General features: G+C 37.9%; 2 protein-coding genes across 3 annotated transcripts; one reads left to right on the top strand and one right to left on the bottom strand.

Annotated features, from left to right (window-relative positions):
- The first annotated feature begins 1,257 nt into the window (after nucleotides 1-1,257).
- Nucleotides 1,258-10,881, top strand: LOC18588221 (alpha/beta-Hydrolases superfamily protein). 2 transcript variants are annotated; one of them, XM_007012486.3, is made up of 11 exons: nucleotides 1,258-2,276; nucleotides 2,558-2,834; nucleotides 2,960-3,145; nucleotides 3,945-4,079; nucleotides 4,611-5,075; nucleotides 5,507-7,837; nucleotides 8,402-8,607; nucleotides 8,704-8,859; nucleotides 9,134-9,368; nucleotides 9,612-9,925; nucleotides 10,102-10,881. In XM_007012486.3, exons 1-11 carry the CDS (start codon nucleotides 1,522-1,524, stop codon nucleotides 10,406-10,408), a joined length of 5,367 nt encoding a protein of 1,788 aa, XP_007012548.3. In that variant the 5' UTR covers nucleotides 1,258-1,521; the 3' UTR covers nucleotides 10,409-10,881. The 2 variants fall into 2 exon arrangements, with proteins under 2 accessions (XP_007012548.3, XP_017983439.2); XM_018127950.2 differs by having other exon boundaries at nucleotides 2,141-2,276; nucleotides 2,604-2,834.
- Nucleotides 10,882-11,454: 573 nt separating this feature from the next.
- On the bottom strand, nucleotides 11,455-16,179 carry SUS4 (sucrose synthase 4). The gene is made up of 14 exons (XM_007012484.3): nucleotides 16,064-16,179; nucleotides 15,296-15,401; nucleotides 15,064-15,190; nucleotides 14,822-14,973; nucleotides 14,539-14,731; nucleotides 14,009-14,344; nucleotides 13,801-13,896; nucleotides 13,526-13,699; nucleotides 13,295-13,411; nucleotides 13,037-13,203; nucleotides 12,720-12,944; nucleotides 12,051-12,614; nucleotides 11,818-11,956; nucleotides 11,455-11,714 (listed from the first exon to the last, which is right to left on the bottom strand). The coding sequence occupies exons 2-14, from the start codon at nucleotides 15,391-15,393 to the stop codon at nucleotides 11,682-11,684; spliced, it is 2,421 nt and encodes an 806-aa protein (XP_007012546.2). The 5' UTR covers nucleotides 15,394-15,401; nucleotides 16,064-16,179; the 3' UTR covers nucleotides 11,455-11,681.
- Nucleotides 16,180-16,595: the final 416 nt, after the last annotated feature.

Genomic DNA, 16,595 nt, shown 5'->3' with positions numbered 1-16,595 from the left:
CTTAAATAAAATCTTTACATATTTAATTGAGAGAATGACTATTCGCTTTCTCACCTATTCATTTTTCTCTCTTACATTTGAGTTTGGTTTATAAAACAGGCATTTTGAGAGAAATTGTAATAGCTATTATTGATCATTTTTCGGTATTAACTATTCTGCGTGGGTTGAAATAGACCAAACAACTTTTGATAAAAAAATATCCTTAATCATTTTGTAAAATTACTACTTTATATATAATAAAACTTAACCCTCACTTATAAAAAACTTTTATCTTCCTCTCTTTTTTTTTTTTTTCTTTTCCCGTTCTTCATCATCTGCCTCGTGCCTCTTTGTAAACTTCCTACATTACTGTCGTCCTCTGGTCGCAAGGGGCGCTTGATTTGCACTCCATTGTATCAAGCACATCTTCGATGGTTGGGTGACAAAAGAAGAAAGAAAAAGAAAAAAAAAAAGAAAAAGGGAAATAAAGAAAAAAATAAAAATAAATTTAAAAATTATATTTTAAATAATTTATAAATTAGTAATACTTTATTATAAGAAGTATATTAACTTTTTATTATTAAATTATAATATTTTATTAAGAATTATGAAAAAAGTTAATATCGTAAATTAGAATAAAAAGGATATTTTGTCTTTTTATAACTTATTGCTTTGTTATTTTAAAACTATTTTTGTCAACTAACGTTAAAATATTGTCAGAATGACAATTGTATTTCATAAATAAAATTATAAAATAATTATTTTTATCTTATTTTATTTTCATAAAATAATTAATTTATCCTCCTTTCATTCTATTTATGAACTAAATATACCATCAATGATAAAAGTCTCATTAGTATCACATCAAGTGGCTTTGTACAACTACGCTAATACCTAATTAATTGATTGTTTTGGTTCCTTGAATTATTTTTCAAAGCCATAAAACGAAAAACATAATTTTGGAAAATTTTAGGTGTCCAACAACAATCCTATCGAAAATAAATTCATACTTTTTATTTAGTAAAAAAAATATAAACTCCTTGCAATCTTTGAACTTGTTGGGGCATTCAAACTTCAATGGACAAATCTGAAAATTAGTAGTTCAGATGGGCCTGTCGATAGGCCTCTCAGGCCCAAAAGTTGGGTCAAGGCCCTGCCGCCCGAAGCGGATACGATCGTAAAATTTGAAATTATTAAGTTCTGGTTCAACGGTTTCACTTTTTGAGTACCCTTTTGGGTCCCATATCCGGATGTGGGATCCATCACCGGCGAACCGAAGCCATATGTTAGATTTCGCGGGTAAAACCGTACAACCTCCCCTCACCACTCACCACCATCCTCCTCCTGCATCCACCACCACATCACTATCGCCATCCACTCTCTCTTTTCAAACTTTTCGCTCTTTCTCGATCCTCATCCTCCGTCGCTGTCTTATCTTTTTTTTTTCTCCCTTCCCATTCCATGTAACAATGAATAAAAATTTTTAAAGCCAACTTCTGTAACTGAATTTTCATTTCCCCACCAAAAAAAAAGGAAAATTAAATGAACTTCTCTTCCAATTACACTAATCTCCGGCTCACTTCCAACCGTTCCGACAACCTCCTCTTTTTCTCCCGTCAGAGTCCATTCCAAATCCGCGAATTTCGCGTTTACAAACGGCGCCGGTTAAAGCTCTCTCGCTCAAACCTCACTGTGCATAATCACTTCAATTTCTCTTTCGATAACAACTTCTTCCAGAAGCTTCCTTCCCCCGATTTTCTCGCGCCGGTGTTGGGTCTGTCTTCCGGCGTCGCTCTCTATTTATCGTCGCGCTTAAATTTAGCCTCCGGAGACAAAAGCAATGTCTGCGACATCGGAGAGTGGATCTTGTTCACCAGTCCGACGCCGTTTAACCGCTTTGTCATCCTTCGGTGCCCCTCCATATCGTTCGAAGGGAGCGAGTTGATGGAGGATGTGAATGAGAGGTTAGTGAAGGAAGATCGGCATTTCGTGAGGCTAAATAGCGGGAGGATGATTCAGGCGAGTTTAAACAGGGGAGAGAAAGCCAGTGAGTTGGAGTACCAAAGAGTGTGTATTAGCACGGAGGATGGCGGCGTCGTTTCAATTGATTGGCCGGCGAAATTGGACTTGTACGAAGAGCATGGACTCGACACGACGGTTTTGGTGGTTCCGGGAACGGCTGAGGGTAGTATGGACAAGAAGGTGAAGGCGTTTGTTCAGGAGGCGGTTTTTTGTGGGTTTTTTCCGATTGTTATGAATCCTAGAGGTTGCGCTAGCTCGCCACTCACCAATCCCCGGTAATCTATTGTGTTCTAAAGTAAATTTTCTTTTTTTAATTTAGTATTCTTTCATTGCTTCTTTTGTTATTAGCATTGTAAAATTTTTATACTATGCTTAAGTGGGAAAATTTGTAGTACTGGTATTTACTTGAGCGTATATGTTTAGCAGAAATTAGTTTCTCAGTCAGGCTTCTAGATCAAGAGAACTATCTAATGTATGCTAGATGCTTTTCTTTTCCATGGAAATTTCTTGAAAAACCATCTGATATTAGGGCTACTTAACGACTTCATTTATGTAGGTTGTTTACAGCTGCTGACAGCGATGATATCTCCACTGCTATACAGTTCATCAATAAGGCAAGGCCATGGAACACATTGATGGGCGTTGGCTGGGGATATGGTGCAAATATGTTGACAAAATACTTGGCAGAAGTTGGCGAGAAAACTCCTCTGACAGCTGCAACATGCATAGACAATCCTTTTGACTTAGAGGAGGCCACAAGATTGACTCCGTATCACATTGCTTTAAATCAAAAGCTCACTGGTGGACTTATAGATATCTTACGATCTAATAAGGTTGGTGATTGCACCAAACTTTGTATCTTTTCACACACTTAATCTTTTCATTGGTAAAGTACGCTTCAATATGCATTGACCATTCAGTATTAATTCTTTTTATTCATGCTAAATGAATTGCCTAGGAACTATTTCGAGGCCGAGCAAAAGGGTTTGATGTGGAGAAGGCTCTATCAGCCAAATCTGTTCGTGACTTTGAAAAGGCAATATCTATGATCTCTTATGGTTTTGAGGCCATAGAAGACTTTTACTCAAAAGCTAGCACGCGAAGCTTAGTTGGTAATGTGAAGATTCCAGCTCTTTTTATACAGGTACCTTTGCAACTTCTGAAATTTAATGGCAAATGGTTTTTCTGAGGTACACATGTTAAATGTCTAATGTCAGATTAGTACATTCTTGCTTCAAAAGAACTCATTTATAACAAAATTTTCCTTAGAAGATATTTTTGCAAATTGCTCGAAAAGGGACATTATTAAATTTTCCTACTCTAATGTTAAATATTCAGCAAAATATGTGATTTTTTTTCTTTCTTCTGATGAGAAAAATGTGAGATAATTATGCCAAAACAACTTTATTTTGTTTGAAAACAGTTACTTTCCAGCTATATATTTGTGACAAAAGAACAACAGACACAAGACCATGATTCTACTAATTTTCAACATTTGCTAATAATTAACTCTATATGCATTTGAATGGCAGCGTAATCCTGGTTCATCAAGCCTTGTAATATAGGTTACTTTGTGGTTGGCTTGTTGGTGTCATGAACCAGCTAAAGGTTACTTAAGTAGTCTTTTTCTTCTGGCCAAAAAAATACGTAGTCTCTTTTGGTGCTGAGCTAGACTTCCAAAATTTCCTTCAATTGTGAACTTTTTAAAAACTTAACTATGAGACTAGAGTTTTAATCTTTCTTTCGCTTTTGGAAATATATCTTTTTGGACTTTCCCTGCAATGGTTGGTAGTTGTTCTAGTTCTGTCATCTGCATGCATGCATAAACTACCTTTTGGCAATATTATGTTTTGGATCGATATTTCAGAACCCTACTCCCCCTTTGAGAAATGGAGGAATTGTATAAGGAAAACCTAATTTCTTGTAATTTTTTCATTTGTCAGAATGATGATGGATCAGTGCCTCTATTCTCCATTCCACGTGGTTTGATTGCAGAAAATCCTTTTACAAGCCTACTCCTCTGTAATTGTTCACCGTCTAGAGCTACTGTTTCTTGGTGCCATCATTTTACTATTGAGGTAATCTCTAATCTTCTCTCTTTTCATCTGAAGATTTTGGAATTTTGACTTAAATCCACATAGTGTGTTTGTTATCCTGAAAATGACAGCTGAAAATATCCTGTTTCAACTGTTAGGTGGGTTTGAGGGTAGGGGGGAGGTTTTAGATTGATCAGGCTTCTGTACTTTTCATGAAATATCCTCTTTCAAAGAAACAATCTCCCACAAATGAGCTTGGTGGTCTGTGGTTTTTCTCATTGTTTTTTATATTGGCCTTCTGAAGGCTGGTCTAGGTAGTTAACTCTTGCTATATACCCCTTATTTGAATTTTGAACCCCAAATTTTTAAGTCCTACAGTATTTACTTCATGTTATTGATTAAAACAGAGTTTCACTGTTTCCAATACCTACTATATCCTGATTATTGCAAGTGGTGCTAATTAACCGGGCTGGAATTCCATGTTCTTTATTATCTTATGGTCTAAGAGTTTGATAAAGTTTCACCATGAATCTGGCAATTGACTTTCTCATTAGTATCATCTGGCATATGTAGTGGCTTGCATCGGTGGAGCTTGGACTTTTGAAGGGTCGTCACCCGCTTCTGAAAGATGTTGATGTCTCCATCAACCCTTCAAAAGGCTTAGCTTTTGCGGAAGGTAGGTTGACTGGTAAGGGTGGAAAAGCTAAGAAGCTTTTGGATCTTTCTAGATCAAATGCTATAAATGGCTATTCCATTGATCGTCCAAGGGAGATGTTAGAAGATGGTGATACAGCTGCTAGCATCCACCCTTGGTCCAGACAAGGTTCACCGAAAGATGTGGAACTTGAAGACAAGGGGTTGCAAGGAGTGCATAATGATGTGTTACCTCAGACCAAATCTGTTGAAGCAGAGTTGGTCAAAGAGGAAGCTAGTTCAGAAGATGGTGAAATAGGTGAAGTTCTACAAACTGCACAAGTAGTTATGAATATGCTTGATGTAACTATGCCCGGAACTTTGAAAGAAGCAGAAAAGCAGAAGGTAATGCCTAACCATTGCAGTTTCTTCTTTTTATATGACATGTCTGATTTGTCTGTGTTAAAACTTTGGAATGCATATTTTACCCTTGAGTTCCCTGTGGTCTGCAGTGTGTGTAATCTCAATTTTGAATAAATTAATCAAAATGATATAGTAATTGTTAAAGCTCCGCTCTGTGCATGTGCATTTGTTGGAAATAAAATATCTTAAATGGTACAAGTCTTAGGATATATAATATATTTCTCAAATGTGTGTCACACATTTGGCCTCTTTATATATTTGATTTACTTGCTTATATAGGTTCATGATTTTGCTTATTTGGGGTATGGTATGCTTGTTGCTTTAAAGTGCAATTTTAAGCAGATATGACTGAGAATTCCAGGATGTGAATTTTTAGGTGTGTTATTAATTTAAATCTAAGTACGGACATCCAGGTCTTGGCTGCCGTTAATCAAGGAGAGACGATTATGAAAGCTTTGCAAGATGCTGTGCCAGAAGATGTTCGTGAAAAGCTCACAACAGCCGTATCTGTAATTATGCGTGCTCAAGGCACAAACTTAAAACAGGGTATTGAAAGGATTCCCAAAATGTCATCAGGGTTCAAGTCAGAAGGCCAAGAAAGTGTCAGTGATGCTCATTCTGCAGATGAGATAAAAAGAGCTGATGATTTGGCAGATGGCTCTGATAACATTCAAGTTGGCTCAGACAAAACTACTGGTGGACAGGGATTGGAATCTCAGCCATCAGAAAATTTGCAAAAGTCCATTGATGTTGGTCAATCTCAACCAGTGAGCAGCCATCAGGGTGATATTTCCTCTTCAGTTAAGAAGGATACAAATGAGTCGGGAAAAATTCATGAAAGTGATAAGCTCACCAAAGAAAAGGCTTCTACACATGCTGACTCTAGTGAAAGAGGATTGGAAAGTAGTGCTAAGCCTAATTTGACTACCCGAGCTGAAAAGGCAGGTAGCACAGATGAAACGTTTAGTAGTGAGTGCAATGCAGACCGAGATGGTGGAATGGGCCGAAATGAAATAAAGGATGAGAATAATCCCCAGAAAAAGGAAGAAAAAGTCTTGGATTCTTTGGCTGACCAAAGTAAAGTGGCATCTGCTACTACAGCAGAAGTTACAGTTTCCTCCACAGGATCTTCTGAAGCCCAACCAGTGGAAGGGGAAGGAAATGATAATCAGAAAAAAGAAAACAAGGATCTGCCACATGCAGTTGATCAAAATAAGTCCTCTATACCTGATTCCAATCCTCCAACCTTTAGTGTTTCTCAAGCATTAGATGCACTGACAGAGATGGATGATTCCACCCAAGTAGCTGTTAACAGTGTGTTTGGTGTAATAGAAAATATGATTTCTCAACTTGAGGAGGAAAAAGATGAAAACGAATCTCATGATGGAAATGAGGTCAGGACTGAGAATCTTGATTCTGTGCTTGAGACACAAGACACATTTGAAAAGGAGGAGGATAGTGAAAATGGTCACAAATTGAGAGAAACAGAAGGCAGTAAAAGTGACCAGGGTATGATGTCTGATGGATTGCATGGTCCTGCCATACATAATGATCATGATATTGGTACAGATACGCAGGATGACTCAACAAGTGAATGGCTGGAGGAGGAATCCCCGCAAAATTCTGTTTCATCTGAGGGGTCTGATAGTGATGATTCTCAGGGAAATAGTGTAGGCAATAGTTTGGGTATCCCAAGAAACAATGATCATATAATTAGTAGCAAACTTTTGGCTGATTATTCAGATAGACCTGTAAACAAATTGTACATCAATGCAAATCAATATGCGGACTTTCTGCATAGTGAAAACTTCCGTAGATATTTGCTTTCGAGACCAACTACTGAACCACTAGATGTAGATACAACTACTGCTTTATTGCTTGACTACTTTCCAGAAGAAGGTCAGTGGAAGCTCTTGGAACAACCAGGAGTGAATGGAGATTCTATTGATGAAGTTACAACTCACAGCAGAGAGCCTGAGGCTCCTGCAGCTGCAGAAGTTAACGAAACTGAAAATTACATTGAACCATCATATGTAATATTAGATACTGAAAGACAGCAGGAACCAGTTGGAGAGTTTGAAACTATGGAAAATATGAATATAAGTGCTGAAAACAATGATGAGGGATTACAGGAATTGATTCAGCTTGTAAAAGTGACTATATTGGATTCTTTGAGAGGGGAAGTTGATCGCAGGCTAAGTGCATCTGACATGGAAGCAATGGAATCTCAACTTGCTATAGATATTGAAACAGTTGCAACTGCAGTGTCTGTGTCTATTGGAGATGATGAGGAATATACTAATTTTGAAGGCAAAGAGCATGTTATAGAAAATGCCTCAGGGAAAGTTGGTACCATTAATGGAGAAATTATTGTAACGGCTATTTCATCTGCTGTTCAGAGCACAAGTTATCTAAGCAGAGTGCTGCCAGTCGGTGTTATTGTAGGATCTAGCTTAGCTGCTTTGAGAGAGTATTTTCATCTATCTACCATTCATGACGATGATCAAAGTGAAGTTAAAGCTGCTGACAAAACCAAAGTATCCAGGAAAAAGAGTCATGAGAAGACTAGTATAATGGAGATTGATCAAATGCCTCTTTATAAATCAGGTCAAAATGGTACTTTTCATAGCCCTACTAGTAAAAAAGGGGTAGAAACTGGTTTTAAAAGCCTAAACAAGGATAGTGTCATGGTTGGTGCTGTTACAGCTGCCCTGGGAGCATCAGCTTTTCTGGTGCCAAAACAGGTAATACTTAATTTTTTTTTTTTTTTTTTTGTCTACAAGCATTTGTATGTTTTTTGCATTGACTCTTTAAACCCACTTGTGCAAGCCTGGTTTAGAGAGGGTTAAGATATCCTTGGTTTGTTACTAAAAGTGAAGCAACATTTGTCAAGTAATAAAAGTTTTTAAGGATTATTATTAACAAAGATTTTGTTTTGGAATTTCTAAATTGTTATTACCTTTTATAATATGAATGTTATGTAGTGACTTCTTCTAACTGTTACTTTGTGTTTGTGTCATGGTTAAATTCTCATTTCACTCCAAAGAACCTTTTTGAATTTTGATCCTGACCTTTTATGGTTCCATGACTTGTTCAGTTTTAAAATATTGCTAAAATGGTGAAAAGCATGCTGTTAAGTTGTGTCCAAGGAAAAATTGAACTAATTTGTTGAGTTAAAGATTTTTATTTCAAGCTTTATTTTTTCCTGTTATATGGTCATGCATGTTGATTGTGCTTTTCTGTATTTTTTTCTTCTCCTGGGTCTATGTGTGTGCTTCTCATGTTTACTGGTCAATAAAAATGCAAAGGATCCACTTCAAGGGAGGGAAACTGCTGAAAGTTCATCTAAGACCCTCAAGGAGCAAGGAAATCAACATAAAGAGTCTGAAAAGTTTGATGAAGCAGTAGCTGACAAACACCAAAACAATATAGTCACTAGCCTTGCAGAGAAAGCCTTGTCAGTTGCTGGTCCTGTTGTACCTACAAAAGGAGATGGTGAATTGGACCAAGAAAGGTCTTTATCATATGCCTAATATATGTTTCTGTTACATTTGAAGTTGTCTGCTTGTTTGGTTTTTTAAACTTGACTTACACATGTCTTTGTTGGCAGGCTGGTTGCAATGTTAGCAGATTTGGGACAAAGAGGTGGCATGTTGAGGCTAGTTGGTAAAATTGCTTTGCTTTGGGGTGGTATTCGTGGTGCAGTGAGTCTAACAGACAGGCTTATCATGTTTCTCCATATAGCTGAGCGCCCCTTATACCAAAGGTATTGAAGTGGTTGATATCCTTCTCAACCATTTTTGACTCTCTCAACTGTCTTTCAATGCATTCTGTTTAGCTTAATAATTAAAACTTAATAAAAGTTGTAATAAATAGTGTTCAGGTAAGAGAATGTATGTTAAATGTTTTAAAACTTTTTAAAAGAAAATATCTGGGTGCTAGTACTGCTGTTATAGTTTTGCACTGAGGCTTATGTTGTCCTCTGAGTATTCCTTGTGCTGATGTTACACTTTTCTTCTTGTGCTGCTTTCTTCTCAAAGGATTCTTGGCTTTGTTGGCATGGGTCTTGTTTTATGGTCACCGGTTGTTGTTCCATTGCTTCCAACTCTTGTGCAGAGCTGGACAACAAAGAATCCTTCCAAGATTGCTGCACTTGTTTGCATTATTGGCTTCTACACTGCTGTCATGATGCTTGTCATATTATGGGGTAAAAGAATACGTGGTTATGAAAATCCACTTGAGCAATATGGACTGGATTTGACATCACTATCAAAGGTATGGATTTAGGTTAAACCTTTTGTTGGAAAAATTCTAGATAGAGGATTATTGCTATTTATCTTTTACGTTAACTTCTGATTCTTAATATGCACGTTTTTTATTGTCTTTGAGGTTATTCCTTTATTGTTCCTGGAAAATTAGGGATTTGGCATTTAAGGGCACATGTTTTCTTGAATAGCAAGATCGTGCCTACTTATTATCGTAGACAGAGTGAGTTAATATTGACATCATTGCTTGCAGATCCAAGGTCTTCTCATGGGCTTGATTGGAGGAGTAATACTTGTTATGCTAATACAGTCTGTAAATGCCTTGCTTGGCTGTGTCAGTTTCTCTTGGCCTTCAAATCTTCTTCCATCCTCTTTAGATATCATAGCTAGGCTCAAAGTATATGGAAAACTGCTTGTGCTGGTTGTTCGAGGAATTGTAACTGCAACAGGTGTTGTGCTTGTCGAAGAACTGCTTTTCAGATCATGGCTGCCTGATGAAATTGCCGCGGATCTTGGCTATCACCAGGGAATTATTATATCAGGACTTGCATTTTCTTTGTTCCAGAGGTAACTTTATTTGACTTTTCTATTGGAATTCATGTTTTCTTACTTTACCCTTTTTTATTAGTTTGAGATATTATTTAGGTGCAATACCTTTGTTTATAGATATTTAATAGATTTGTGAAAATAAAAAATGGCCTTTGCTAACAATAGCCCCAACCATGGCTCCAATGGGATTTCAGGTCTCTGATGGCAATACCAGGGCTATGGCTTTTGTCTTTGGCTTTGGCAGGCATTCGGCAAAGAAATGATGGCAGCCTATCAATTCCAATTGGGTTGCGTGCGGGGATAATCGCTTCAAGTTTTGTTCTACAAACCGGTGGCTTTCTAATTTATAAGGCCAACTTTCCTCTCTGGGTAACGGCAACTTACCCTTTTCAACCTTTTAGTGGATTAGTCGGTCTTGCATTCTCTTTATTGTTGGCAATCATTCTGTATCCAAGACAGCCTCGGCCTCAGAAGAAATCGGAAAGTAGCATACAAGAATAAACAGAGAATTAGACGGTTAGAAGAGCAGCAGTCTCTACCACATCTGCTGCAATTTTGGTTGGTTATAGCTTTACGGGTTTTGAACAGACTCGGAAATCTGTATATACCAGTCTTTGCGTAACGGTGCCAACTGCCCTGTATGTATTTTTCCCACCCAATGGGGAGGGGTAGCAGGGAAGAAATGAAAGGAAGTAGAGGTAAAAGCATTGTACAAAGTAAAGGAGAAAGAAACAGAGATGCAGAAATGCCTTTGATGGGAGGTAAAAGGGCGGGCATGGGAAGAAGGATATTGTTGCAACGCTATCATTCTTTTACATACTAGTACGTGCAATCACTTCAATATCAGACCGCGCCGCACGGAAAAAAAAACACATGGGACACGTATTTCCGTATACATTAAATTTTGATAGGCAATTTTGCAAAGGAATCCTAATATCTTAATGCCACGTATATAAGTTGTTCCTGTTGTTTTCTCTCTTCTCATTTTTGGTACTTGGATCCCAGCTTACATGTACATTTTTTGTACTTAAAGGGGCAATAATTCATAATTATCCATCTCATGTTAATGAAGGCATATTTTTACCCCTGTGGACCTTTGTCATTATCGATTTGGTTCAGCTTCCACGGACCTGATGAGAGGGAAAAATAATGTGTTGAAGAAAAATCAAAATCACGATTAACTCAAATGAAAGAGCAATTAGCCCAAAATGCTCTTGAAAAGAGAGTCGAAAGGATTCACATAATTATTCACTAGTTAATTAAATTTTTGGGCCTAAGAAACCAATTAATTAATTTCCATCTGCTTAATGATTGTCTCAAAGTCGCTATGCTATTTTTGGGAAAGATCGTCCTGACTTGAATTGAAACGCAGTGTTCTGGCATTTCGTATCAGTCGTGGAAAGGGTTTAAGAAGAAAGTAAAACGCATGTGCTGGTAAACGACGAAATTCACTCACGTCTGGAGATTATGGTTTTTATTGTGAGGAGTTGTAATGGTGGCCAAATCAGAAAAACGACAAACGAAGAGAAAAGGACTGAACACAAAGATGAACATGAAAGAGCAAAGTCACAATCTTTTGCTGGGTAATTAACGGGCTCAACACCCAAGGTTCAAACAATGCCGGAATTTAAAGCAAAAAAAAAAAAAAAAGAGAAAATACAAAAGAGGCTTTTCTTGTCCAATCAAAATTCCAAAAACAACCAAAGATTATTCTCAAAGTTCTCTGAAAACCCCTCCGGGGAACCTACGGGCCCATTGTTTCAACGCCTTCAATTTACTCCTCAACTGCCAGAGGGACGGATTCAGCCTGCAACAACCCCAAAACAAGTACGAACGTATGTTAGTAATTTGGAACAAAATGAAAAAGGAAGAGAAACTAAAGAAATGAAAGGAAATGGCATGACAAGTACCAGCTTGCGGTACTTCAGCGCGTAGAACATCTCAAGGTAACGACGGCTCTCGCGGCGGTCAAGGTTGGAAACGTGCTTCCAGAAGCCATACACTCCAGTCAGGGTCAATAGTCTCTCGGAGTAAATCTGCCATGTGTACCTGATTGAACAATGCAAAGATATAAGAAAATGAGACTAACACAATGTAATAACATACATGGTTAGGCAAAATGAAAAGAGAAATGTGAGCTTACTTCTCCTGGATACGTTTCAAGCCTCCCTCGGAGATCTTGTTCCAGTAAGATGGGTCTGCCTTGCACTTCTCAAAGAAGTCGACGAGGATCTCAGCAGCTTGATCACCGTGGTAAGGATCAATGTTGAAGCCAGATTTACCGTGGACAATAATCTCCGCAGGTCCACCGTTGCAAGTTGCAAATGTCGGCAAACCACATGTCATGGCCTCAACAACTGTTAATCCAAAGGCTTCGTACAAAGCAGGTTGTACAAAGGCACCCTTGGTATCACAAATGTAACGGTAGAGTTCACCGTTCCTAACTCTGTTCATTTGGGATGATATCCATCTGAATTGACCGTTCAACTTGTACTTCTCGATCATCTCAAACATCTTCTTCATTTCAGCCTTCTCTTCCAAATCCTTGGATTCCTTTCTCCTATCTCCACCTACTACTACAAGGTTAACCAACTCCCGCAACTTAGCGTTCTTGCCATACCACTCAACAAGTCCCGTTAAATTCTTGACACGGTCAAGCCTTGCCATTGTAAATAGAATTGGCTTGGTGCGGTCGTTCAGCACACATCTGTCGGACATACCACAGACAAATTGTTAGTTCAAACAGATAATTTTCGTATTGGGGTTTGCTAAAATAACATGTGACTTCAAGACTTTGGTGTGGTTCACTTACAAGTGTTCTTCGTTCTCGACTTTACTGTAAAGAAGGTCTTCAATCTCGGGTTTGAAATGTTTCAACCTCCTCTTCTCCTCAGTATAAGAGAAGTATATGCTCATGTCAGCACCAGGTGACACAATGTTGAATTTGGGATCAAATACATCAATCCCATGAACAACGCGGTAGAGGCCAGGAAGAGTAAAAGCTGTGTGACTCTCGTATTGACCAACAGTGTCCTTGCTGAAATCATAAGAATAATAATGTTCAAAGTCCAGCAGAAAAACATTTTAAGAGAATACAAAAACAGAGTGCTAAGAAGGCTGATCATCTACCTTCCAGCAATTTCTTGGAAAGTACTGGTGATGATGAAATCTGTATGGTTCATTGCAAAAAGATCAGCTGTAAATTGGCAGGAGAAATGGTATTTATCCTCAAGCTTCTTCCAGTAGATGTCAGAATCTGGATACTTTGTCTTCTCCAAAGCGTGGGCAATTGTACACTGCAGAAGGGTGAAAAAACGAAGTCATTATGCTGAAATATCAAAGATAAAACACATAAAAGTTCCTAGTAAATTAGTTTTTTTCACAAACCTGTGTAACTCCCAACTTATGTGCCAACAAGGAGGCAACGATATTGCCATCACTGTAGTTTCCGATGATCAGATCTGGCTTGCCTTGCAACTCTTTGGAAATTTCGTGAGCAACATCCTTAAAACAAAGACATTTACTTGTAAATAAAATGAACATGATGCGATATCTAAATGATGGGATAACTAATGCTAGAAAATGAATAAATGAAGATCAATGGTTCATATGGTTCACCTCAGTATAAGTTTCCAAGTAGGGCCAGACTTCAAATCTTGAGATCCATCTACGTACAATTCCCTGCTCTGTTCTGAAGGGAATTCGAAGAATATCTGAGTACTCTGTTCCATATACTTTCTCAAGTCTCTGACCACAAGTTGTTCCCACAGCATCAGGAAGAAGTCTAGTAATCTGACAGAAACAGAGCAATAAGCATCAGACAGAAAGCCAGAATACATAAATGTTAAAGAAACCCAAAACAAAGATCATAAATACTAATAAAGAACTCTTACAATGAGGATACGAGGGGTAATGTTGAGTCCTTGCTGCTTGATGCGGTGAAGCATCTCATTCTCCAAGGCACGGACTTGATCCAAGATGTAAACAACCTATATGGAAAAGTTGAAAGAGTTAATATTTACAAACTTAGTTTCTACACAATTTACACCATCCAATACATCAAGTCTTTTAATTTTACATACTAGGCTTGTAAAGGCTAACCTGGCCACCAGTGTCGGGGTACCCCAAAACATTGTCCTGAGCAAAGTATCCATGGGGAGTAAGAATCACAACATTGAAGACCATGGGAATTCTACCAAGGAACTTCTCAAGGGTGCAAGGGTCAGGTGCCTCAAGAAGATCCAAAAGGAGTTGGATCATCTCAAGCACACGCTCAGCGGTATCACCCCAACCTCTCTCCAAGCCAATTTCCTGGAACTTGTGCTCGAATTCGGCATATGGTGTCCCAGCGGGCAGTGTACTGAGATACTCCTCTGCCTTTCTCAAAACATGTTGGAGAGAATTCAGGTTTTGAATTCTGTCATTCAACATCATGTTCTGCAAAACACCAACTTAAAACCTCAGGATTTTATATCCATATAAACAATAGAATTTTCCATCGTTTAATTATTATACTAAGAACCTAGTACATCTAAGGATCAACATGCAAGAAATCTATGTCTGATCTATGCACATCTCAACTATTTTGACTGATCTATGCAAGAATTTTCCAATATTTTTATGTTCCGTACCTTGCCCTTGTGGCAGTGGACTCTGAGGAATTCAAGCAAGGGGTGCATGCTCTCCTTGTCATGGAACAATTTTGCTGAAAGGTGGCGATTGAGGAACTCCACACCGTTACCGATGGACTTTGAAAGAGTTGGGCGAGGGAAAGATGCATTGAAGGGCTCAAAATCCAATTCCAAAACAAAATTGCCATTTGAACTGCAAGCAGAGCAAAGAAACATTGTTAGAAACCAACCTTGATAAACAGATAACATATATAAAAAAAAAAAAATGACCTTTCCAAGTTACCTTCCATCAACAAGCTCTTCCTTGAAGTGAAGATACTCAGCAACAGTGAGTTCCTCGACAACAAGAGCGTGGACATTCACTCTAATGTACTCCCAAACACCAGGCCTTGGACGAACAGCAAGTGCAACCCATGGAGGAAACACGATCGCTTCCTATAACACAAAACATAACCAAAATCAAGATTTTGTGACAATAGAACACTAACAGAGAAAAGAAGGAAAGGAAAGTCGGTTTTGTTGTACCTGACTAGCCCTCAATATTTCAAAAAATGCCCCATCAGCAAGCTTCTTTCTGTTCTCTTCAGGGATGGCTTCAAACTCGAGAATAATTTGATGATGTTGCAGAATTCCTTTCCCTTTACCCTCAATCCTATAATAAAAACAACAATTTTATAAGTCAATCTAAACATTTAAAAAGACAAAACAAGTTGCATGCAAATATAAAAACAAATTCTGAACGATCTGCTTCAAATACCTTGCAAGCAAGGCCAAAATCTCGTTCCTGTGAGCAGTGAGGGTCTCATCCAAACGCTCACGGAGGCTGTGGACGCGGGTGATAACACGCTCAGCCATTCTTTGAACTGAAAAACAGAGCAGAAAAACAGAGCCAAAACAGAGTAAGTATAATAGCAAGAGGAAGAGAAGGAGAAATTATCCAAGATGATCCACTATAAATGGGGATGGATAAACACCATAAAGTCAAACCAACACAATACACCATTCTAGAAGACAATTTTTTTTCCAAACCTACCACCTCAACCACCAACCACATGGAGAATCTTTGATGTTCATCAAAGTATGTTTATTGTTCAACTAAGTTTAGCAACAGAACATTATAAGATCCAATTCTTTATTAATTAAATTACCCAAAAATTAAAATAAAAATCAAATCTTAGTGCAGTTCAAAGAAAATCCCCACAACCACCCTTTTGAGTAGATATTGCACTGTTTGTCCAGAGAAATTTAAGCAGAGAAACCCTGCTCAACAAGAAAACAGAGTCGTGTTTTAACATTCTGACTTGACAGAGAATTTCTTCATGATGGAGTTTTTGACAACGAAAATGGCCAGAAAAACAGAACCCCAAGATGGTCAAATAAGAACAGCAACATGGGAAGGAAGAGAATTCTTCACAAGAACTTTCAAAGTCAGGACAAAGGCAAAGAAACTGCAGAGCAGATCAAACATAAAAACAAAACCAAACTTAAAAGAAAAACGGAAAGAACAGAGAAAACAGAAGAGCACCTAAACGAAAATAACGAAAGGAGGGGTTTAACGAAATGAAGGAGAATGGAATGGGAGAAGCCAGAGTTTTGAGGAAATTTATAGAAGGAGAAGCCCCATCGCTCACGGTAAAAATGCTACCAACGTTCATTTGAATAGTGCAAAGAAAATGACAGTCACTGCGGTTAAAACTTAAAAAGCAAGAATCTTAGGACTTGGACGCAAGTTTTATTAACCGACAGGGTTCTTGGCTTGAGGTCATGTTGGTAATTTGGACACTGATTTCAACGTTGCCAAGGCAAACAACTGTTGTGATTCCTGATCTTCAACTTCAAGAAACCTACCAATCAAAAAGCAAAGCCATACAATTTTTCCTCTCTTTTTTTTTCTTTTTTTGTTTGGGAATGTTTTAGTAAATATTCACTCCAAACATTTTATTATTAATAACATAAATTATTGAACTAGCGAACTAATAACACTCTTAACCATAGTAAAAAGTGCATGCACTTGTACCTCAAGGCAAAACTTACTACCAATCAAAGACAAAGAATCC

This window comes from Theobroma cacao, chromosome 9, assembly GCF_053813885.1.
Source record: "Theobroma cacao isolate CCN51 chromosome 9, ASM5381388v1, whole genome shotgun sequence".
Lineage (NCBI taxonomy): Eukaryota > Viridiplantae > Streptophyta > Magnoliopsida > Malvales > Malvaceae > Theobroma > Theobroma cacao.
Note: the sequence above shows the minus strand (reverse complement) of the source record. Positions and strands in the feature narration are given on the sequence as shown.

Bases quoted from the DNA above. Each gene is read 5' to 3' on its own strand.
- SUS4 (XM_007012484.3), bottom strand. From the start codon at position 15,393: ATGGCTGAGCGTGTTATCACCCGCGTCCACAGCCTCCGTGAGCGTTTG. The intron at 14,974-15,063 runs GTACAACAAAAC...TTTGTGTTATAG, and splicing joins AAATATTGAGGGCTAGTCAG to GAAGCGATCGTGTTTCCTCC. The intron at 12,945-13,036 runs GTAGATGATCAG...TTATGATTTCAG, and splicing joins TTCCAAGAAATTGCTGGAAG to CAAGGACACTGTTGGTCAAT.
- LOC18588221 (XM_007012486.3), top strand. From the start codon at position 1,522: ATGAACTTCTCTTCCAATTACACTAATCTCCGGCTCACTTCCAACCGT. The intron at 2,835-2,959 runs GTTGGTGATTGC...TGAATTGCCTAG, and splicing joins ATATCTTACGATCTAATAAG to GAACTATTTCGAGGCCGAGC. The intron at 9,926-10,101 runs GTAACTTTATTT...ATGGGATTTCAG, and splicing joins GCATTTTCTTTGTTCCAGAG to GTCTCTGATGGCAATACCAG.